The following is a 25,046-nucleotide window of genomic DNA, read 5'->3' as shown; positions in this document are numbered from 1 at the left end:
TTCTTCGGGGGGAGAAATTGAGAATAGCGTATTTGAAGTTATCTGAATTCAGTCGTTTCTCATTGTCAGAGAAACAGGTGCTTCTAAGAGATGCATGTTTTTCTTTGTGTTTAAAAGAAGCAAAACCCAAGAAACTTCCAAAGAGCCCAAATCTTTTGAGGAAAATGATGAAAATAAAGCTTTCCACTGAATCTGTCTTATTATGCTAGCACTTTTGTGGTTAGTCTCACTTCTAGTGACTGCACAGAGATCGTTCATTCATATTCCCAACGTGACTTGTGAAGCCATTTCTCTGGCACTGATGGTGTGGCAAGCAGTAAAGCCAAAGGATTCCTATCTCAACTTTCTTTGTGCATTTGCTGCTTAACCTTCTTAACCTCCCTTTTGAAGAAACTACCTTATTTGGAGCAAGTAGCATACACAGGTCCAGATCTGGCAATGTTTTTCAGCCGATGGCAATTCGGTATGCAATTTTCATTCTCCCAGCTTCCACAGTGGAGTTCACTGTTTTCTATTTTATGTTGGTTGTCTGGACTCTCCATGCACTGGATGGACAGAAACTTTCTACAGACATCAAAAATGATCAGCAGTTTGACAATGGAAATCTGTGTTTAAAACAGGCATAGATTTAGAGAGGACTTAAGAGTGTCCTAACTATTAGTTTGTCATCTATTTTTGCTTGTTGGGCAGAAAATAAATCAGTATTGTCTAGCTTTTACTGATAATATATCATGATTCAGATGTTTATGCAGGATAAGGATAGCAGAAAAATTCTGAGAAGGCTTGCTGGTACATTTCTGAGTGGCCTAGCCCCAAACCTGAGTCAATCACTGATGCCCTCTGAACAAGGCGGGAAAATCAAACATATCTGTTTGGGCCATATGAAATGTCCTCTAAATAGCCTTTGGAAACATGAGCAAGAGGTAAATTTTGGTTATTATTAATGAGCTGGTGTTTGATTTTGAAATACTGCTTGAATGAGAGAAACATTCAACTATTAGTTTCTATCAGTAATCATCTAAATGAAATTTCATTAAAATACTTGTGAATAATTACTAAAATCAAATCACTGATGCTTTATCAAATTCTTTGTCTAAGAGTTTAAGATAAATCTTGTGAAAATATGCAGTTTGCATGAATTGAAATGGAAAAGCCAGAATCCCAGCTGCCTAAAATATAAACCTGTACAATGCAGAGAAGGAAGTTACAGTTTAGGATACCAGGAATTTGAGATACAATTTCAATATTCTTTCATCTTTGTTCTAAGACATCAGTGCATGTAGAAGTAATAAGGCATGTCTCTATTTCAGTGCACATCATCTTAGGTCTAGGAGTGCTGAGTGTGAAAATAAATTTTTCTTATGTTGCATTTTAATCAGGATAAAATGACAGTTTTAGAGTCACACAGTGCACATAACAAGATAAGCAGTGCTGCTTCAGCACAACTTACGTGTACTGTTAGAAAGAGGTATATACCTAGAAAGCAAAAGACAGCCCCGAAGTTATGGTGATATTGTAAGGCATTGGTATATAATGGTTATCTTTTATATCATTCTTACAACCTTGGCACACATGGTTTATGCTCAAGAATGTAATTTCCTTAGTTTTATATTTTTACAATCCTTAAAATCTGCCATATATCCAAGAATGAATATAGGCAATTAAAGAATTTCATAAAACTTAGTATCTTGAGGGGGGAATTATTAGAAAGCTGAACATTTGTATCAACATTTTATTTATAATGCTGCCTGTTCTCTCAATATATGCTCACAGCTCTCCATTGTTGTTGGTGGGAATTGCATATGCTGAAGTCAAGCAGAATTAAGCTTTCATGAGCAGATAGTTAACAGATAAATGTAGTATCTCTGTGCTCTGTAAATTAGACGTTGATCTTAAAGAGGGTTTTCAGAAGCCCTGGTTATGTTTTTTTGCTTAGCTAAATTTCATATTCTTACATGTTATTTTTTTATCTAGTCTATAGTTTTTGAAAACAACAATATGCTTTACGGTGACTGATGATTTTTGTTTAAACTGAGTCTACACATTGCCATGAAATATTCTTATATTTCAATGTGACTTGGAAATATGATCCATTTCTTTAGGTGTAACTAATAACGCTCTGGACTCTTACCATTGTAATGGTGTTAATTCTTCTCAGTCTCTGTTACGCTGGTCTGGCTTGCACAAAAGTTTAAAAAGGCCAGGACCCTAAGACCACCGGCATTGCAGAGAAATAACGTCTGAAAAGCTCCCAATCTTACAGTCCGCCCTCCTGCTGATGAAGAGCAATAGCAGATTTGATTTGGGTTTATTTGTGGATGACTATGTTCTAAAAAATAACAAATCCACAAAATAAATCAGTGCAGATCTTACATGACATTTTATCTGCTTTGATTTGTTGGTTGCTGTAGCATGACTGATAGAAAAGGAAGTACACTTTCTATTTTGCTACTAGGAACATGCCTAAGCATATTTCATTTATGGTGGTACACGTCTGTCATTTTTCTGCCTTTTGCTTATACTTCCAAACACGTTCTACCGCTTTTTTTTTGTAGTCATCAGTTCCTACTTAGTTTAAGTTTATATTCTATTTTTGCATCTTGAGTCAGTCTTGCAGTTCCTATTTAGTCCTTACTTTGGAGAAAAGCCTTAGTGACTTCAACAGGTGGTCTTCTGGAATCAGCTCTTGGTTGTGCTGTATGGAGTGCACGACATCTGTTGGAGAAGTGCAGCTGAAACCACTAGACTTTTTTTGTCTGGTTACAATCTGAACTTGTAAGCCAAAACCTTTATCATCAGTCAGGCCCTCCAGAACTGCTCCTTGAATTTGCTTTATTCCTGAAGTCTCTTCCTTTTCACTGAGCTAGTTGCATGACGGTCAGAGTAAAAGGAGACTGCAAAGTCAGTACCCTCCTTTCAGAGCCCAAAGAAGGACGCATAGGAATGTATTTGTGACTCTCTTGACAGACAGGTTTAAAAAAGTCTACTATTTATTGGCTTGTGTGTTGCCTCAGCAACTGAAAGGTGCCTTCTTTATTCAAATGATGGACTGTGGAGTGGAGACGTCCTGTTCACATGTACACATAATGCATGTGCTGTAGGATTGGGGGAAATGAGATCCTGTTTGTTTTTATATCCAGAATCTGCTCTGTTAAGTTGCCATGTTCCTTACTAGTTTCCTTGAATGCAGAAGCCTGTCTGTTTTCCAGGTGTTTTGCTAAAATTATGTTTCATTGTAAAGAACAGGTCGTATCCTATTTTTTTTTTTTTAAATGCTACATTCACTTGTGGAATCATATAAGCAATTATTAATAGCTGAACAGTTAACAGTAAAACAAAGATGTGCATGTCTTTGATTTGGAATTAAGTCTTCGAATAATCTTTTGCTGAGCCATGCAAAACGCTTCTATTGTGTGATTGTTTGAATCATTTCTAATGAAGTTGACACACCCATGATGTTGTTTTTGGCTTTGGTACCTGGAGGACTTACTGAAGTGGCTGGAGGGTTTGGTTGTGTTCCACATCTCACAGCATCATGGGACACTGGGACAGTAGTTGCCTCAGGGAAGCAAGAGTAAATCAACACTGGCATCATCACTGTTCATCTTCACTCCCACTTTGATTCTGCTCTGGTTCCTTTTAGCTTCTCACTTCTTTTCGTCAATGCAACAGCAGGAGACCATCACAACTCGGTCTGTCCAGAAAAAAAAAAGACTAAAGATGGCTTGATCTCAATTTTTCAAGTATGTATCTGAGCAAAAGTAGGTGATACTTCAGGGTTCTTTACTTTGGCAAGGGGGGTTTACAAAGTCTAAATACTAGACATTTAAAGCTAATCAGATTTAACCTGGTAATAAATTGAAAAATAAGTAAGTTAAGCAAGGGTAAGTAATTATGGAAAAATTGCTAAGGTATATAGTGGACTACCCGTAAGGAAGTCTTTAAAGCAAGATATCTTTCTAAAAGATAGGCACTGTAAATCAACCAGAAGTTATAGCTTGTGTGATCAGGAGGCTGGTCCAAATGGAGTTGATGTTTCTGTTGCATTTCTAGGTTGTACCGTAGAAAAGCAATAAGAAAGAAGGGACTTGTTGCTCCTTTTTAAGTTACCAACACCTCTTGGCTTTTCTGTCAAAGAGGCCTTATTAAAAATGGGTTGTCTCTTGACAAGGGTGGTAAATGTTTGAACTCCATGGGTTTTTCCTCTTTCATTCTTAACTGAAAAGCTAGGCTCTCTTCAGGAAAAACTGTCATGTTAATAACTTAATTGTTAAAACTTGTTAAAATGCGCTAGTTTGCAGTGTTGAGAGACTTTGATTAGGTTGTAGGGTAGTAGAGTAAAGGTCTTTCCCTCCCTTTAAACTGTCTAGGTCCTGACCTCAGATTGGGGGGCATGCCTTGCTGTGCAGAAACCAAAGACTTCATCCTTCCTCCTCTTGCACTGTCAGTTCAGGAAGCAGGAATAATGGATCTCCTGAATGATGGCAGTGATGTTAGTATGGGATTTTGCTTGTGAAATTAAGTCTTCCCTTCCAGATGGGGAGGACCTAGCATCATCCTAGCTGGTGCCTCTGCGACGGCTGCAGGACAAGACCTGGCTTCTCCCACTTCTATGGAATGTAGGCAGAGCTGGCACACTGGCCATCATCGGCCACAAAGAAGTGCCCTAATTTTGTTCAGCCCTCTGGAAGCACCCTGTTTGTGTTGGGCATACTTGGAAGCTCAGAAACGATGTATTAATACAAGTATGCCAATAGGTATGCCAACAGGTAGAAGGAACGAAAGCGGCTATAATATTAGGATAGAAAGCATATGGGAATAACAGAATAGCTTTGCTGATGGAGAAGTGGCATAATACATTAAAATTCAGGTTGAAACAAACTAAATAAATTAACTGTATCACAGTATGCCTGTGGATTCCAATTAGAAGGGATATTATAATGTTGTGGTTACAATATTAATCACTTGGTTGGGCAACTAACAATGAACATGATATGCTGAGAGAGAGTAAAAAATCACAATAATAATGAAAAACTTTGTTTCTATATAGACAGCATAAACATCATATGGGCATACAAGACAGAGCCTCTTTCTTTTTTTTTTTTTTTTGACACCATGAATGACATTTTAGAGTAAATGGCCAAGGAACAAACAAGAGTAGAAACAGCTTGTGATTTAGGCCTGAGTTACTGTGCCGGACATGGCCCAAAAGGTAACTACCAGAGTCAGTGCAGTAGCAGTCATCATGTACTGAAGCTCAACATTCTTGTGGGAGAAAGAGCCACAGAGGTGTTAGGTAAAACGGAGGAAACTTCTCTGAAAGGAAATTAAAACAGCTAAAACGTTTAATTTCTTGAAGTGCCATGAAGTACAAGGGGTGGTTTTAGGGCCTTTTTGATAGATAGTGTGCATTTTCTCTCTGAAAATTGGTATTTAAACAGACTAAAAAAGAATAAAAGAAATAAAAAGACATAACTGAATATGTGGAAGTCATTCCAAGTAAGGAATGTACAAAAGAGAATAAATTTTCACAAGATGCATGTCAAACCATAGTAAGGTATGCCAAGAAGATTTTGAAGAAAATTGCGAAAGACATAGAAGTAAATAAATTAACTGTACTATTTCAAGCACATTAGAAGTTGAAAGTCTACTGGTATATCTGTAGAATCAGTATATGAAAGATGTGATAACATTGTACTGATAGTATGGAGGAGCTTACAGCTACTACAACATTTTTTTGCAGGAGCTGAGGCAAGGAAATATATTCAAACTGAGACAGAATAGTTTAGGCTGAGTATAAGATAATTTTAATGAAATTCTGAGGACAGGTGCTGCTTACCCAGGAGTTTAAATGACACAGATATGGAATTGCCAAATTGTTAACTGGAGTATGTGTCCTAGCTGTTACTAGTAGAGGGATGGAAAGTGGCTCTTTGTGTTGCCAGTCTAGAGTGTCTGACTTTGTGGCAGGCAGACTGTTGGAAGCTAAGTAATGAAGATTAGGTGAGGAGGCACAGGGATATGTGTCACGAAAGATTGCCGTTGTGGTTTTGTAGCCCTGCTTCACTATTCCACTGATTTTTCTGAAGGAGTCAACGTAGGGCAGTTGGATGCTGTGTGCTGCCTCTCCAAGAAACATCCACTGCCATCACCATTCCTCTTATGAAATTATGCTGTTGTTCAGTAAGTGGGAAAGTTCCCTTCTGAAAAGGACATGAGAAGTAAAAATTTAAGTTTGCAAAGTAAAGGGGTTTTTCCACTAGAGTCTTACTAGGTTAGTCTGCGTACATGGGCCTATCGGTGTATTTATGAGAGGATGAAGGACGAGATTGGCTTATTCAAGTTGGAGAGTCCTTTGCAGGGCAGTAGAAAAAGGTCATAACACTTAACGACTGAAAGATGAAGTGGCAGATGATCTTCTATGTTAATAAATACAAAATAATCCATTTAGGGAGGAAAACCAGCTGAGACTGTATGTTATCGAATGCTAGACTCTACATTAGCTGTTACTGTTCAGGGAAGAGACCTTGAAATAATTGCAGGCAGGTCTATGCAAATTTTAGCTCACAGCTGGTCAAAAAGATAAATAAATTTTAGGAATGAACAGGAAGGGGACAGACAACTAAACAGAAACTACCCCTGACTTTGCTTAGATACAGGATAGATTTCTTGTTATTTGTAACAGGCCAAGTAAATAAATATTCATGTACTTAAGTATTGACTGATTTCATAGGAAGCCAATCCAATTTAAAAAAAAGCAGACTCAAAGGATGATAAAAGCATCGAAATGTCTAAATGAAACTTTTCCCCTCAAAAATTAAGTTTTTTGAAGTCACTTTGCAAGTTGCTTCTCCAAGCCCTTGCAGCTGTGGGATTCACAGACTCTGTAAGTTGGCTATACTTAAAAAGTGTTGTGATTGATGTGTCATACCATAACTACCAAGAAACATCAGGCTGCTAGGAAAACAGTCTAGTGAGCGGCCCACAATACTTACGGAGCCATTTCAATATCTCTTAGCATGTAAAGTTGTCCGTGATCGTTGAACTGGCAAACATCCTTAGGTTTTTTGACATGTAATGGTATGGGGTGATGTTTAATAATGTTTTATTTTAGAGGTTACAGGCTAACTCTAAAAATCAATTTGTAGCAAATGACACTTCATGTGCAAATCATTAGTTTAAAGACAGTGTATCAATGTTAATTTTTATTAAGGATGAAAGGGAAAGAAGACGCAAGGTGAAAAGCAGAGGTAATATTTTCTTGTGAGGGGAACAGAGGTATATAGTCATGCAAATGACATGCATATTAGCCAGAATTTTATGAACAGTTACTTTAGCTTTCTTTTCCCGTTCCCATGCTTTCTGGGATTTGAAGAGAGAGGGTCATGTCTCCCCCTCCTTCCCGTGCAATAAATAGCTAACAACACGGGCATTTTCAATGTCCTGGGGCAGTCCTTTGAGTTAACAATTAACATAGGAGAGACACCCTGTCCGTTCTTGTTTCAGCCTCTCTTTCTGCAGACTCACAAAAGTATTCTGGTTCATGGTTGGCAATTTCACACTCAGAAGGATTTCTGTTAGCCAAAAGGACTAGGTGGTCATTATTTTTATTATTTCCTTAATGTCAGCATAGATTCTATAGGCTCTGGCAGAAGTGATGAGGACAATTGGCCTTCCCTGTGCCTGAGAACTGACTGTTGCACACATTTTAGTTTCCACCAGTTAAACTAAATAAATATGTATAATATATCTATATATGCTTATAGATTTAATGAAATCTGTATCATTTGTTTGTTACCTCCAGACTACCAAAAGTTTTGGAAACACATACTGATGTCCGTTGCCTTAGCAGAAGTTGCAGTAACTCTATTTACTTAGCATTATTTTTTTGGATGGGCATATTGGCTGCTGTAAGTGACATCAAACTCAGGCTGAAAGTTTCCAAACTGAGACAAGCTCTGCCAAAACAGAAAGAATTCTGTTATTGTTGAACTCTAGATGCCTAATGTGCAACTCTCAAACAGCAGTGCTGTGTTTTGGGAAATACTGATCAACTGGGACCCAGAAGCAGGCAACAAAAGGACATTGCTGGCTCCAAATGGCAAATTCTCTTCTCTGAAAGGGCAAAATGGAAGGAGGTAAGGGATGTTTACAGAAAGTGCTTGTTATTCCTCCTTCCTCACACACGTCTAAATATTCAGTTTCCAATTTGAAAGAATTTCTCAGCTAGGTAAGACTTACATTTCTTGCAACTGATCAAACTGGAGGAAAATAAAGACAGGAGTAAGATCAGGGTGGCTAGTAAGAAGGAGAGTGATTCTAGAGCATAGCATCCAACTTTGATTATATTTTGCAATTTACGGTAAATACCCTCATGATACTTTCATTTTTTGGGGGGGGGGGGAATTCTTCAAACTTTTGCTCAACTAACTTCCATGGGAATTTATATGAGTGATGACCTTGGGACTCTTGATGTGGAAATAATTATCCTCCTACTGGATGATAGCTTGTCAGCTTGTCTAGTACTACCACAGTTTTCTCTGTGTGCTCAGCTAAGCCAAGCCTTGAGAAATGAAGCTGCATCAGGCAGCTTTGCTTTTCCTCCATCCTAAGACCTGTATACTTCTAGAAAGTGCAAATTTCATTCCTAGACATGGGAATGACTAACCAATGTTCACTTCTGTTAATTTAAGGAATTACCAAGATGTTGTAAAGGATAACTTGCAATTGGGAGTCTGAGGATGTACAACGTGGCACAACGATGTTGCACACTCTGAGATATGAACAATATAAGTCTTTGCTGCTGGCACTGTGCTAATTGCTAGGGCCATGCTTCTCCTAGTGGGAGCGTGAGCAAGGCAGGCAAATCGAAGGGGACAGGTGCTGAGCACCGCAATTCTGGTAACAGCAATGGTTGCAGGGCATCTGTGCTCCCAGTCTTTCCTTCAGGGGCATAAAAACCCACATGTAGCTAGTCAAGAAACAGACATGTATCAATAAAATAAAGCCAGAGTGTAATTAAACAATAAAACAGGACAAACAGTGCATTTCTAGGGAATTACAACATGCCTTGGGTGGAGTTATAAGGCATGAGGCCAAAGGTTGGATGGCTTTAATCACCCAAGACACACAGAAAACCCCTAATGCCGACAGTGCTAGAGAAAGGAAGAGTGGGATGGTGTGGGCAGTCTTTCTGCACACAGTTTAGAAACTAAGTTTTGATTTTATCCTATTTGGGTACAGAACTGTCTGTATCTCCTGCATGCCTTTTGCTGTGTATGGCCTCAACTGGTTAAGCTACTAAGATTGCAGAACGACGCTGGCATGTCCAACCAGCTAGTCACTTGTTCAACACCCAAGTAGATGTAATGTGTGGAGCAGAAAGTTTTACTCTGGATTAAGGCAGTTTTTTCCAGCCTTTGTGCCTGGGCTGGGATTTCTATGAGTAGAGCTCAAGAGCAATGAGAGCAGCTGCTAACTCTGGGATGGGGAACAAGGAACCAGGAGAATGAGAGGATCCCCGGGATGCTGTAAGCTGGACTGCCAAGGGGTCTGTCCTGAGGCTAAGGCTGGGGAGCCTTGAGGTGACGTATCTGGGGTAGCAGACATCCTGGGACCAGGGACTTGGCCAAAAAGGCCCAGGGGATGAGCTGGAAGCCAGAGTTACTTTGTCCAGTGAGGTGGGACGAAAGATGGGTGAGACCATTTGAATGCTTTTCAGTGTAGATGATTAAAATATAATTGTGATACCACCAGGTGTCCTGATGGCTACTATTGTACGCACAGGGGGCTGTGAGATTTCAAGGAGCTGTGTGTGGGATGGACAGCTTCTTCCTCTTCATGCTGGTCTTCTCCAAGTGACCTTTCTAAGGATCTGAAACTCTAACCAAGGGGCAGGTATGAGGCAATGCTTGCAGGTGCAGCATTTCTCTTACCCTGTGTTCTTCCTCTGTTAGCTTCTGGCATGTGGCTGGAGAGATAGAAGACTTCTGCAGAGACAGAAGACTTCTGCCGAGAACCACAGCTGGCAGCAAGATGTCATCTCTCAATGAGGGGCAGAACCTAAACCCAGAGCGCTTGCTGCAGTGGCAGCTCCCAGGAGGGTGCGAGAGTAACAGGCTCATGGAGAAGAGGTCTTGTGAGGTGGGAGCCTTTGTGTCATGCTGGTAATAAAGTGTTCAAAGATGGAACATGCTGATTCACAGAAATTGAGACTGTTTGTGGGAAAGGGTTGGCTTTCACAAATATCTTGACTTGAAAACTATTGTGGAAATAAAGTTTTGGAACCGTCAGAATGTTTTGGTGGTTTCTAACTGAATGGCTTTCTCATTCAAAATTACTTTTTGTTTAGAAAATTAAACTTAATAGCATCTTTAAGAAGTTGCATTGAAAAGATATGGTTTGAAATTGTCAAAGCAAAATGTTGACCTTGAACTCCAGGGTTTTTTTCTTTGCTCTAGGTCTTTGGTTTTGAAAATTTTAATAATTTAAACCTTTCCTCCCACTTTGCAGTGTGGAAAAAATTATTGATATCTAGAAGACTGTTTAAGGGGAAACCATTTCTCTCTCAGCTTAACATAATGGACTGTGCCACTTTAACATGGAGTAGCCCCATTTAAAAACAAGAAGTTTCTAATAAATTCACTTAAAAAAATAAATAAAATGATTCTATTGCTACATAAGCCACCTTTTACTGCTGCAATTAGTCTCCCACAAGTACAACCAGGTTTTCTGATTTTAGGCTTAAAATGATTACTGATGATTGTAATGCACTCAAAAGAAACCAAATACAGATGGTTAAGTTTGAACAATGTTTTTCTCACACAGTATTTAATGTTCAAGAAAGTCATAAACCAAAGAAGTCCCAATTCAGTACTGTGCAGTGTGTCCTGCTGATGTGTTTATTTCTGTTGCCTGGATTTTAATCACTGGGATGTGCTCACTTCAAATGTGATGCTAAACATTGCCCGTTATTATAATGCATTTCCCAGGAAAGTGCATTCTGACTAGCATGCAAAGCACAGGAGAAAAACATAGGGGGATTATTATTTTTTTTTTTTTAAACATGGCCTTAAGAAAAACAATGGTTCATTCTTTCAAGCCTTGGATCCTGAGCCCTATTTATACTGTTGCTGGTTTGGTGAAGGTAAAGTGCCTTCCTAGTGAGTGTAAATTACAGTTGTACCTGCGGCCTCACGGTGCCAGCAGGCCATACTTCATACCAAGTGTGAATTCAGCTCCTCACAACTCAGTGTCATACTTTCTGCCACTGCCGTGCCAGGAAGCTTCATGGCGTGGCTCGCAGCCTTACCAATGTGCTTAGTCAAGCTTGTAGGGCCGGACTCCCAGTCCCCGTCTGCTCTGTGTGGACATTAAAGACACCGCTATGCTTTTTCCTAAGCGTAGTGGTTTGTTGCAGAGTTCTTGACCGTAATTATGTCCCACAGTAACCGTTGTGCAGCAAGACATGAGTCAGTTAACGACTTCCAGTCCAGCAGTGGTTGCATTTTGGTGGTGATGATACAGATTTCTGGAGCAGTGAGTGAGTTAGTTATATAGTGAAGCGTTGTTGCTGACATCTTTAGGTTAGCTGGGCTCGCTGGTTCAGCTCGTGTGCTAAAACTGCTTCTCATCACGGTGATGTTGGGATGCCGTGGTGACATAAGATGTATACAACAGATATGATTGCTATTTTTTTTATTTGTAACATTGTTGAAACCTTTATAGTACTACATATAGTTTCAATCTATTGCATTAAAATGATGGTGGATGCTGAAGGTGAGTGGAAGGTAAAGCAGAATAGCTATGGGGGAAAGGTGGCAGCTTTCCAGTTTGCCCATATTACTGAAACTAAAAGAAAACTTTTTTTTTTCACTAGGACGGGCTAGAACCTCAGCATACCGGCTCTGATTCAGTCAAGCATAAAAACTGTTCATTCTGTGACTCTCCCCACTTTTAGAGCCTTTCAAGTATTTTTACCTGGGAAACTTTATGACAGTAATATCTTGCAACGTAAAACATTATTGTCCTACATGGTGCTCTTGGGACTTTGTCATTAAAAGCAGCAGGTTGGCAGATTTGCTGGGGAGCCGGTTGGGTGCCTCCATGTCACTAGTCCATGTTACATGTGTTACTGAAGCCCAGCACTCACTGCTTGGCGTGGCGGTACAGAGAAAGAAAAGAAGCACTGCTGGCAGACATCATCAGCTAGTTGTTCTTGTCTGCGATTTCATAATGTTTAAGGCACAGCGGAGCTTTTTTCTCATTAGTAAGAGTCAGTATGCAGAAAACAGATCTCATGAAGTGCTGGTGTACTGTGTCACCCTGTTCCATCTTCATTTCAGCATCACCCACTCCCGCCTTGCCTGAAAAGTTACACACTCTGCAGGATGCCTTGGGAAGACGGATTGTTTTCATTTGCAGAGAGGTTTGCAGCAGAGCGCTTTTAAAATGACATTGTAAGAAATTGCTACAGTGCAAGACCTGCTCTGACTTTTATTTATATAAAAAGAGATCAGGGTTAGGATTTCTAGTTGGAAGAAACCCATGATTTTACTAGGACAGGGGGGCTCATTCTTCTCTCTTGGCATGCCATGCTCTCTGCAATCTATTTGAGAGGCAATAAAGCAGGTAATAAAGTGGCAATCAAAAACAATGCTTCAGTAGTCCTGAGCCGCAGTTTGTGGGACTTCATTTGGAACTTATTTACCTAACCCCCTCCCACACAGCTATCTGTCTTAGGCACCTACACGAGTCTCTTCTTTGGAGTGCTTGAGGCCGTCAGAATCTTAAATTTAGTTTTTTCTTGCAGCAGCCCAGAAGGCTTTATTGTTGGGAAGGGGAAGTGCAGAGAGGTAAGGGTATATGGGCACTACAGGTATGGACTACAGAGATGGTAGTAATGACTCTGGAGCCAGGAGCAATACATACATGTGCATCAGTGGCACATTATACCAGGTTAACTGGCCCTCCTAAGAAGAAACCCATGTTTCTCAGGCATGTGCTGGGGCTGGGGGGCTGTCCTGCCATGTCTCTGCAGCACACTGCGCTGCACTGCACCTAAACAATGCTCAGGGGGTCAGACCTGTCAGTGTTTTGGTGCTCTGAAGTACAAAGCAGCTATGCCTGAGTGACTCAGAATCATAGAATCACAGAATATCTCAAGTTGGAAGGGACCCATAAGGATCCAACTCCCTGCTCCTCACAGGACCACCTAAAACTAAACCATATGACTAAGAGCATTGTCCAGATGCTCCTTGAACTCTGACAGGCCTGGTGCTGTGACCACTGCCCTGGGGAGCCTGTTCCAGTGACCAACCACCTTCTCAGTGAAGAACCTTTTCCTAATGTCCAATCTGAACTTCCCCTGATGCAGCTTCATTCCATTTCTTTGTGTCCTGTCGCTGGTCACCAGAGAGAGGAGATCAGCACCTCACCCTCCGCTGCCCCCCGTGAGGAAGCTGTAGTCTGCGATGAGGTCACCCCTCAGCCTTCTCTTCTCCAAGCTGAACAAATCAAGTGACCTCAGCCAATCCTCCTAAGTCTTGCGCTCGAGACATTTCACCATCTTGGTTGCCCTCCTCTGGACATGCTCTCATAGTCCGAAGTCCTTGTGCTGAGGCACCCAAAACTGCACACAGTACTCGAGGTGGGGCTGCACCAGTGCAGTGCAGAGTGGGACAATCACAGGCCTTGACCGGCTGGCTATGCTGTGCTTGGTGCACCCCAGGACACGGTTGGCCCTTTTGGCTGCCAGGGCACACTGTTCATATTCACCTTGCCATCAACCCAAACCCCCAGGTCTCTTTCCATAGGGCTGCTCTCCAGCTTCTTGTTCCCCAATTTGTATGTATAACCAGACTTAACTCACAGCAGCTGAGTGTACCTCCTGAGGTCCCTTCCAACCTGAATTCCTGTATGATCCTGTGATCCTACATTTCACAAGTCCAGAGCTATTGCTGTAACCGCTAAGCAGTCCTTTCCTTTACCCTTTAGCTGTGGTTAGTTGGCTACACCAACAGTAAGACAGTAGCTGACACTGACTTCTAGGTGCTTCTCACCTGGTAGTACAGTTGAGCAAATAGTTCAGAATGAAGTTGATGTATTATCTTTTATTGACAGGCATATAATGAAAGCAAGATATCTATGAGCTGGTCATAATTTTCTCATAATCGTTATTTTACATATTTTAGAAAGCTGTCTTTCACAGATCTTTTCTCTATATGTTGGTTATGAACCATTCTGCGGGCATCACTGGGCTTCTCGATTGCTACGTTGATATTAGGTACCAGGACTTCCTGACCTATCTGGGGCAAGTTCACAGCATTGCTGGCTTTCATAATCCAGAGTGGATAGGTTAGATGCTTTCTCTTATTCTTCAGGATGGCAAGATTGACATATACTTTCTGCAAGTTTTCATGCCAGTAGCTATTAACCTGGATGTAGTGAAGAAAGGCTGAAGAGAGGACTGAATGATCTTAAATTTTAAAATTATATGCACAGAAGAGGATTGTTTCTCAGTTTCCTCTGTTTTACGTTACTGCTCTGGAAGTCCTTTTCCTTTCCCCTCTCTGTATTTTTGCACATATCTTCTGTTGGGCAGGAACATGTTTAAAAGGTAGAGCTGAACAGCTAGTGATTGATAGAAATATTATATGGTTTTTATATGCATAGGTACTCTTCTGTCTCTGGAGACTAGTAGAGTTAAGGTGCTTGACTAATTGTTAAGTACACAACTGATGGAAAACTGGGACACAGTTGACCGTGATTATGAACTTGTGCTGAGCATTTCCTTCAGTTTTCACTCTTTCAGAATGAGAGTGGGATTCTGTGTGTCTTGCTCAAGCAAAGTCCTGCTGTGCAGCTGAGTCAAGGTAATGGGCTGTTGCCCGAATGAAGACTGCAGCATTTAGAAATATGGGTCCAAGCAGATTTTCTACTCTTTATTAACTTTCTTCCTTGCTGTGAGATTTGAGCACCTCTCAGTCTTTAATACATTTCTCTTTGTAACACACTTTGGGATGGAGGAAAATGTTATCATCCCAAATCTGCCTATAGGGAATTGACATGGGGAGAGGTGAAAAACTAGAAAACATTCAGATTTCCAGCGGTACAGAAGCGACCTTACTCAGGTGCCTCATTCTCACAGCTGGTAGCTAGGCATTTTTGAAAATGCCCCTAGAGATGTCTCTGAAAATCAGTGATGTGGCAGAGCAGGGACTTGAACCCACACTGGTGTCCCAGATGCTTAGCTAGTGCTACAGATGCTGGTTTATCCTTCCTGTCCTAACACTGCACTTAGTCCTGTCACTGCTGCCTTTGATTTAGAAGGGCCTCTTTGAATAGAAGGGCTGTACTCAGGGTGAGTAATGGTGGTGAAATTAGTCTGTCTTTTTAGTAGCTGATTTTTAAGCCTGAAAAATCTGGCATCTTCACAAATTGTGAATCAGTGCATCCAGCTACAGATGTTATCCTCTGCAAATTGAGGAGCCCGTACCCAGCCATACTGCTGTTGAACTACAGAAATGCTATCTGAACGTGATTCCTATTTCTATCATATCCAGAAGATACTGGCTTTCTCTTTATAGAAGGAAAAGATCAGAGAAGGTAAAAAGCAAACTAGAGTAACACAAAGGAAGGGGGAAAAAATGTGTTCAAAAGAACTCTGTCTCTCCTTGGCTTCCTGCTCTCTCCCCCTGCCCCCCGCCTCCTCTTCCTTCTGTCACTAAGGGTTAAATATGCAGAGGGAAAAAATTGCTAGACTTTATGTCTGTGCTTGGTGGGAACTATTAAATTACGGCTGGATGTTTTTAATTATGCCACACATAAATGCCTGAACACAACAGCGTTTTAATCCAAATGTGAGCCTCATTTATGTGTGTTCTGTGTTTGCTCTGAAATGCACTGGCTGGCACTTGTTTGTGGTGGCCCCTTTGTGGCATTGTAACAGTGTGGGGTTTTTTCCCCCCCCCCCCCCCTTTTTTTTTTCTCCCAAGTGCGAGGATGGGAGCTAGCGCTGGCGAGGGGGAAAGGAAATGGGTAATAAAACAGAGAGCTAAGCGGCTCACTGGAGCCAGCGATGTTGGGATCTGGTTAATTGCTCCGAAATGAAAAAGATTCGGGGGTTTTCATGAAATCCCATAGGTGCATTTGCCAAGCCTCAAATATTAGATTGAATTACAGTTTCTAATTCCTCCCCCCCTTTACCCACAGCCATGTGTCTTATTTCTTCCTAAGGCTTGTCCACTTTTCAGAGCAATGAATATAAGAGGGAAGCTGAGTAAGGACTGCCTGCTTGCTTGTTTTACACCTTCCCCACCTACGTCTTTTCCTAATCCTACCTTTTATTAAAAAACAAGAAATCTGTCTCTCTCTCCTCCAGTGTATCCCAATCTGTTTGTGGATTTGAGGTTGAAATGTTTCCTATATATTCTGCCTCACAAGGGGCTGCAGGGAGGGTGTACTGAGGAAGACTGTCTCTATCCCTTGTTCTCTACACCCACGCACTAGCTAAGCAGAGCCACCAAGAGTTGTTTTTTTAAAGGGGCTTTGACCTGTCCCTCTCATTTTCAGGAATAATTTTACATTGGCAGTTAGTTGTGCCAGCATTTTTACTATCCCACAAAGGGATTTCAGCACCTGATTTGTGGGTGTAAGGGGACTTCGCTGGGAAATTACGTCAGTGCTGTGGCTCAGAGGAGTAGCTGTCTCCGAGATCAAATCCTTAAATGGTAGGATTGGCACCCACAAAACTGAAGCTGGAGCTGAGACTCTCCTGTGTATAAATTATATCCACAAATCAAGATGCAAGCCCCTTTTCTGACAGTTATTGTGTTTTGTTAACTAGTGAACAATGTATATTTTCTCAGTCTGGATGTTTCAAGATTAAAAAAAGTGCACCTTGGTTATTAGGCTGGTATCTGATCCAAGTGTTGTTTCTCTTCTTGTGAGGAACTGGAAATCTTTCCTCTTTCTTCCACCCAGAGCTGGGAAGGCCCTCTGAGTCACCTAGGTCTGTCCCAACCTTGGAACAGACCTTACTGCTGGAAATTTCTCTGGCAAGTTTTCCTGAGCTGATTGCTCTGGTGCTCTCAGCATCCCTCCCAGGCAGATAATTCTGATGCCCTTCCTCAGGGACCTTTTTTTTTTTTTGTCTTTTGCTTTTGTTTCAACCTTCTTTTTGTGTTTTGGGTAAAGGTGTTCCTGCATACCAGCCTCAATTGGCTGGCTCAGTTGTCGCCCCCTCCCCGTCCTCCTGGAAGTTGTTGTTTCCTATGTTCCTGTGTTATTTCTCACCTTCCTTGTACCATTTATTGGTGGAAGCTCCCCTGGAAATGAGTGTGTGAAATGTTCCTTCAAAATTTGCATGCACATTAGCAATTAAATGTAAGTTCCCACTTTCAGTCTGCTGTGATTATTTTAAATAATTAAAAATTAAGAGCCCTGTTTCCTACTCCAAGGCAAGAAGGATTTGAGCCACCGTTTAGCTGGCAGTGTCTACCCAGCTCCTCATGCAGCCTCTGCCGTTAGGCGCTAGTCTAGGCTGCCTAGCTTAAGACAGCAGAGCAACTAAGGGCATGCTCCAGTAAAGCATGCTTTGATACTTCTGCTGTTTCCTTGTACGTGATCTCATGATGCATTGCTGTGGGGAGATCTAACTGTTCTGCCAACTCGTTTTCAAGAACTGTTTTCAAAGAGAATGGTTTTAAATTGCTCACTTGGGGGGTCATTTATTGTCTATTTTTTTAGTGCTGGGTCCTCAGGCATTTGAGGGTGAAATCTCTATTGTTCACCCCACCTCCAAAATGATCAGAAATCACGGATTTTTATTTAGCCACCCACTGTCTTTTGACCTGAATACTTCAATTTTTATTTCCCACCCAGTCCCTTCCTAGTGTTAGCCACAGTCTTCCCATCTCATTCTCACCCTGTAGGGTAAGGAAATGTGGTTTCATCCATGAATGACATTAATGCCATTGTGTGAATCATTAGTGGATCCAGCATCACAAGCCCTAGGGGATCAAATACTTGCAAACCACTAGAGAGAGATTCTAATATCAAATATGTGGCAGGAATCATCCTAGCTCGAAGAAAACAAAACAACCCTATTTAATACCCAGAGAAGGTCATGGTGCTTAGAGAGAGCAGAAGAGCTTGTGTAATGGCCTCGAGGGGCCCAGTGGCAACCATCCTGCTTCTCCCTCCTGTCCGCAGCCCCTCTCACCTCCCCTCCTCCCCGAGCAGCTCCTTTTCCAACCGACTAACCAGTTCCTTCCCACTTGTGGCATATAATGGCAGTATGTGAAGCCCTTATGAAGCTGTTGCCTCGTTCTTCCTCAAAACAAACAAACAAAAAGTCAAGATGAAGCATGACTAACTCAGAAAAAAAAAAAATGAATAAAGACAGAAACTGAGCTTTTGTGGTGGGGTAGGAGAGGAAGAGCTGAACACCTGCTGCTCTGCTGCAGTGCCATCCCCATTGCCCTGGAGGCTGCTGTTAATTCTGCCTTCGCTGGCCTTTGTGCGAGTGTTTCTGCTTTGCCTTAGCCCTGGGTAGAAGATAGCATGGGGTTGTCTCACAGCCCAAGGAAGGAGCGTAAGATGTAAACTTGTGATTGCTTGCTGGCACCTCCGATGATCCCAGCACTCGAGTAGGTGTCTAATGGCAGGTGCTCACATATTTGAAAATTTTGACCACACATCTGCTAGGATGTAAACACACAAGGCATATTTAGCTGTTGGATCCTGCGGTATGCATTACCTGTGTAAGAACAGGAATACTGTGCAAAAGCAGAGAAAGCAGATGGGAGTGCTCTGTTATGCATAACAGGACACAGACTTCCCTTAATGACCTCATCCTGCTAACCTTGAAAAGAAAATTCAAAGGTACTGCAAACCTTTTTTCTGTGGAAACAATTATTCCCAAATATCAGGCATCAAGACGTCATTCACTGCAAAAATTAGGTGGTTAATAAATATGGACAGTCTATCCAAGTAATTAACTGACGTAGCTAGATCCTGCTGTGCTCCAAGTGGCAAACCTAGAGATGTGTAAAACATCTTAAAATAGCTGTTGAAATATTTGTTTAAAGTTATATTTTTTTCAAGATCCTACATGTCATTTCTCTTCTTTTGTGCACTATGAATTAAAGTATTGGAATACGGGAATCTCCAGTCCCAGAGGGTGGTGGTGGAACTGAAGGGAGAGTTAGTTAATTTTATCAAATATACAGAGCATGCTTGAAAGGACTTGAAATCAGCTAGGTTGGTTTTAACTGTACTCAGGTCTGAAACTCTTTACAAAGTAAACCTGGTCATTTGTATTGGAGTTCTTACACTCTGTCTCCAGAGCTAACAGAGATGACAAAGCAATGGGGAGTGGAAAAGTTAAAGTCAATATTCTGAGAAATATCAGGTAACACTCTGAATTTTCAAACTCTTCAATGCTGACATTTGTAAACAGAGATTCGGTAAGTTTACTTTTTGAAGCTCATTACTGTACTGAACTTGTTAGTTCTCTGGTAACTATGAAAGTTTTGCCAGCAATGATGTCAGACTGAGAATTAAAAGTATGTGTGGAACAGATAAGATAAAAGGTGCCTTTTTTCTTCTTTGAACATTGAGAGTTTTCTGGTTGTAGTTTCTTAAACTTGTTGAGGTTAATACATGATAACACAAAGTATTTTGGGATGGGGAAAAATAATCCTTTAGGCACAGCAACAAAAAAACAAAGTAAAGAGAAAGCACCTCCTACTCAGACCCTAAGTATATGGAAGATTGATTTTCTGTGTGCGTGATTAAATGTCTTAATTTATTAAGCAAAGACTTACTGAAAAAAGAAAAATGATAAAAATAATGTTTAATCCATTCATATGGCTACTACAGAGTCTTTTTGAATAATGATCTTTTTCTGCACATCAGTGTTATTACAAAACTGGAAAAGCATCAAAGGAATCTTTTGCTTGCTGTGTGATCCTTGGGAAGTTAAGTACTGAGATGAGGCTAAGTTATGTTTTCCCAAACTGTGAAACTTAGATAAAAATGGGGCTGAAAATGGCTGTATAAGGTAATAGATGATAGGTACAAGCCCTCACTGGTGAAATTTCTGATCAGGATCAGCAATGTTGCATTATTTATCAAAAACCTGGAAACGCTATGATGTTTCAAAAATTCAACTAGATATTGTCCCTAACTGGATATCTCTTCTAAATACTGTACCTTTTGCTATTTCTACAGTAATTTATATGAAGTATAGTATAAGTAGTGAAAATATAAACAGTAGCCAAGACATTTTAAAGCGATAACTTCTATTAACAAGGTACAACATAAACAGACCTCAAGGTCTATGAGCATTCCTTATCAAGCTTATATGATAACTGAATAGTTTCATGCTTTCTGAAAAGCTGTTTAAATCAGTGTACTTAAAGCAACTCCTGTCAAAGTCAGAGGGAATTTTACCAGTGGAAACAGAATTAAGATCACAAGAGATCATTTTTTCAGCACCTTTGCAACTTTTAATCAGGCACCATTGGAGCCAATGGAAAGGTTTTCACTGACTTTGGTGCATAAAGGGATGTTAGCCCTGTAACCCAAGATACCTCATGTGTGCCAAAGAATAAACGAAATTTAGAATGAGACCAGCTTTGCTGTAATGGTGATGATATAATACTCAAGAGCAAACAACTAATAACCTCTTCTTAAAACAAGAATCCATCATGAATGCTCTAAGACCAAAGGGAAAATTTGCCTCTGGCCTCTGGGATTCCCTGCTGGGCAATGAAAAGAGGAGCTATATCATGCAGAAAACTATGAGGAAAGAGGGAAAGCCCTCAGGAGTAAAGCGCCTCTTTCCTTTCCCCCCCTCCCCCCCCCCCGCCTCCTGGCATGGCTATCTTTACTGCTTGTGCACAATTCCATTGAGAAAAATCAGTTCATGATAGAACAAACTGAGAAAGTGCTAGTTCAGGTGGCCTCTTCTTTTCTTTCATGGATTAATGGCAACTGAAAATGAAAGGATTATTTAAGGCCACTTGGGCAATATTAAGTGCTGCCTATTGTGGGAGTTTAGGATCACACGTAGCCTGGAAACTAAAGGCAGCAAACCACATTAGGTTAGTGTAGGTGAACACCTAGGTTATGAAACAGGGAGTTCTTGGGTTTACTCATCAGTAGTTCGAGAGTTGCCTGTTTCAAAGATGGAAATGAAATAAATGGTGGTTTGCAATCAGCCTTTTTGAAATCCCATAGGAATAGCCATGTTACCCAATCCTCCAGAAAATAGTGTCATAGTGACCGTTCTTAGTGACCACTTTTTTCTTGGATTTCTGCTGAAGATACAAGAAGTCAAAGTTAAATCAAGTTCACTTTTCATTGTGTGTACTGATATGGGGCCAAAGTGGGAATTGTAAATTCTTCGAAAGTTGTAGCCTGTGTTTGTTAACCCATGTCAGAACGACGGGAAATCTTTCTTCAACAAATCCATTCTGCTGTGTTTTCCTGCGTGTTCATTAAAGGCTGTGGGTCAAATACAAAGAGTTTTCAAGCCTTTGGTGGGAAATGCATTTCACAGCCTGGCAGGACCTGGGGAAATAAGGACTTAAGCAAGTGTACCCTGGGGTGTATCCCTGTCTGTGCTGGGACAGGAGCTGCGTTTCGAGTACCTCATTTTAGCTTTTGCCTCTCTCTGTATCAGCTAAAGGTTCTAACTGCTCTGTATCTCCAGTTCTGGACCGGTACAGGTGTGCCAGTGTCACTTCATCTTTGCTGTGAGAAAACTAAATTGGAGAAATGAGCTTTATATTAACTTGCTGAAATGAGAGACATGCTTATTCTGTTACCGCATAGATGTGAGTTTCATAGATGGAGGCTTGCTGTCAGGCCTCTCAGATGTATTATCTGACAATTTGATTGTGCCCAAGTAGGTTTACATCTATGGGCAGTCATGGCTGTAAGAAAGGGCAGGGGTATGAAAGTGCATTTCTCTAATGTGAAGCAGTGTAGACATCCCTGAACCACCATCAGGTGAGCTAGCTCAGGATCTGAAAGATTTAGTATAGCTCTGCAGGGGGTGGAGGGAAGGACTCAGGGCTAGTTTGCTTTTGTACCATACAGTACTAACATGACTACTGCTTGTAGGGTCTGAGCTAGTGACAGTGCATGATGCTGTGTCAGAATGAGGCTGGCAAAAATTTGCTTGGAACTAGATCTGGAAATTTCTTTGGTGTGTTGTATGAACTGACATTTGTTTGGATGAGTTGAGTGAAAGGATTTGATGTAAGTCTGAGAACTTGCAATTTTAACATACATGGGTTTTGGGAGGCCACTGGTCTTGTAGTACCCTGTAGAGGAAGAAGCTTTGCCAATACTGTCTGGAAAATGACTGAAGGAAATTAAACACAGAAATAAGCAGCAGCAAATCACTGCATTTTGTTTGTACTTGAGAGAATGCGTTGGTAGATGGCCTCTAACCCAAATTGTGCTAACTGATTCTGCAGTTCATGCACCCTGTGCTTCAGGAATCTGGTTGCCAGTGATCACATGTGAGCGTTTTTATTAGGGATGGACATTACACAATGTTGGTGTCATATGGGACTTGTGACTCTCTTCTTGCAGAGACTAGGTGTTCTCTACTTGTGTAGAAAGTAAGGGCCAAATCACAGATCATTCCCAAACACACTGACCATGTTACACTCCGTGTTCTCCAGTTACAACTCTGGGTTCTTGAGAGTCTAGAACTGAGATTGCAAAAGGTACACAGAAATGATTTAAACAAACAATGGGGAGTGGGAAGAACATATCTCTGCACCGAATACTTTGTGTCTTCCCACCCACTTCTTTGTCTCTGGTAAACCCTTACTGCTTCTTTCTTCCTTGTTTGTTACATTTTTGGATGCCTCGCTGCATTGATATTTCCTGTTCTGTATATTTTCAGTCTTACTAAGAACAGAAGAAATGGGTGGAATGAGAATTTCTATGATTTTCATGTACAGATGTTGGTTCCTGATGTTTAGATGTTGGTTAATAAAAAAAATCTGAACCCCAGGCTAAAGCTTTTCAAATGGGCCCAAGCTCACTTTCCCCTTTTATCTGACCTTTATTCTTTAGGCTAGGAGACATTCTTTCCTATGTGTTAAGGAGTGATTGGTTTCCTTCCCTGTCTGGATCTACAGCAGTCTCCTGAGTTATTTTGTCTAAGGTCCTTGTAAAAGAGAAGCAGGAATTTTTGTTCCCCCTCTCTCACACAGAAGTGAGGGTCTTGTTGTCTTTGCTTTGAGCAGTGGGGAGGAGAAATTCCTTCCTGACAGTTGAAAGGACAGACAATTCAGAAATATAAATATGTGAAGGAGAGTGGGGGTGTCATTCTTGTATCACACCAATGTAAATCAGCAGTGGGGTCAGAGTAATATATGTTGCATCACTTAACGGGAAATCTACTTGCCCCCATGCCCATCTTTTCTCACAGGAGTTCAGCTCAGTGATGTCCCAAATTCTTGTTGGACTGCTCTTCTCATGCCAGAGTATTCTTTGGAAGGAAACCCAGGCCAAAATGAAGCAGTGGCACGCTTCAGCAGGTCCCACAAGCAGGAGGAGGCACAGAATGGAGACAGGTGCTGTGGAGAGCCCTACCCCAGGGTTTGGGCACAGGGAATACCAAACCCAAGGCTGTGGTGTCTTTACAAACGGATGTATTGGAAAAGGGATAGCTGTTTAACTGGCTATGCTAAACATTACACAGCTAGTGCTAACTATAATATACTCTGAAAACTCTAATAACAAATTTTGGCTGGATTTATTAGTTGTAGGACAGGAGCCAAGTTAGCTCTCGCTCAATCTTGATGTGTTTGGAGCAATCTCATCTTTATATGTCTGGAACTTTGTTCTTCTGACTTGGTTTCTTTGTATCTTCAATAGTTTTTATCAAACTGTAACAATGACATTCTGTCTCTAACTTGGCATAGGGTCAGAAAAGGGGCTCTTAATCATACAAGTTTTGTTTAATGGGCTTTTCTTTTAATTTTCTTATTCAATTAATAACGATTCTCTAGTCTTTAAAAATTGCAATTACCCTTTCCTGCCTACTCAGGAAGTGCTTGGCTTCCATTTTTCAGAGTAATTATAACTTTTCCATTAATTTGGTAGCTGTGATAGCACTTGCCGTCTCTGACACACGCATGCACTCACCCAGCCACCCACTCACATACCTGGTATCTTTAAGGGGGCCATACGTGTCCATAGAGGTAAACCTGATAGCAACACGTACGATAGAGGCCACCTAACCTCTGGTGTAAGTCACAGCTCTCAGTTTTTTTGTAGCTTTGCCCATTCCCTTGTAGGAAGCTTCTGTCTGTGTCAAGTTGACTTTTACACATGGAAGGTTTCAGTGAAGTTGGTTTAACCCTTATCAAGAAGGGGGCAAAGGGTAATAATAAGTAATTTTGGCCTGTGACAGTATTATTTTCTCTCTCTTTGCTTCTTTCTCTGTCTCTGTTTTTCTGTCTCTGTCTCTCTCCCCATGTATTTTCCTGAGAGATCTTACATTTTCCTGTCCTGTAAAAGTCTACACAAATCTAACTGACTTATGAGCAAATTATCTTTATACCTGCTCCTTGGATCACATCAGATGTCTGCTGCTAAGGTTCCCGAATGTTCTTTGTACAGATCACGCAGCTGGCTACGGTTCAGTTAAAGTTTACAAAGTTAGCTAAGGATGATCTCCTATATTAAAGGTGCTGGTCTAAAATACTGTTAGAACTGTAATACATCTTTGCATCTACCACAGACTTCGTATCTGACAGATGTCAAAGTGACCCTATGGAATACAGGAAAGATTATGTATAATATCTATAAATTTAAACCTCACTAGAACATTGTTTCTAGGAGATATGTGAATATTACTGCCACACTTAATGATGATTTTGTTTGTAATTTTAGTTATTAGTAACTTCTTCAGTAAAAGCAGTGACTGTGCCCTATGGTAAGATTATACACCCACACCCTCCATATTTTTATTGGGCATTTTGCTATCTGTGGCTGAGATAAATTTAATG

At 40.9% G+C, this 25,046-nt stretch overlaps 1 protein-coding gene across 1 annotated transcript in view; it reads left to right on the top strand.

The window, feature by feature from the left end:
- The window catches only part of LOC148057354 (chloride channel protein C-like), a 102,094-nt gene extending 91,875 nt beyond the window's left edge, over positions 1-10,219 (top strand). Inside the window, exon 17 of the mRNA XM_087735850.1 lies at positions 9,957-10,219. Coding sequence (XP_087591976.1) covers positions 9,957-9,982 — 26 coding nt within the window. The 3' untranslated portion in view covers positions 9,983-10,219. The remainder of the gene's footprint in view (positions 1-9,956) is intronic.
- Positions 10,220-25,046: the final 14,827 nt, after the last annotated feature.

Source organism: Nipponia nippon, unplaced genomic scaffold, assembly GCF_047370975.1.
Source record: "Nipponia nippon isolate SJK-2023a ecotype South Korea unplaced genomic scaffold, ASM4737097v1 scaffold_1, whole genome shotgun sequence".
Lineage (NCBI taxonomy): Eukaryota > Metazoa > Chordata > Aves > Pelecaniformes > Threskiornithidae > Nipponia > Nipponia nippon.
Note: the sequence above shows the minus strand (reverse complement) of the source record. Positions and strands in the feature narration are given on the sequence as shown.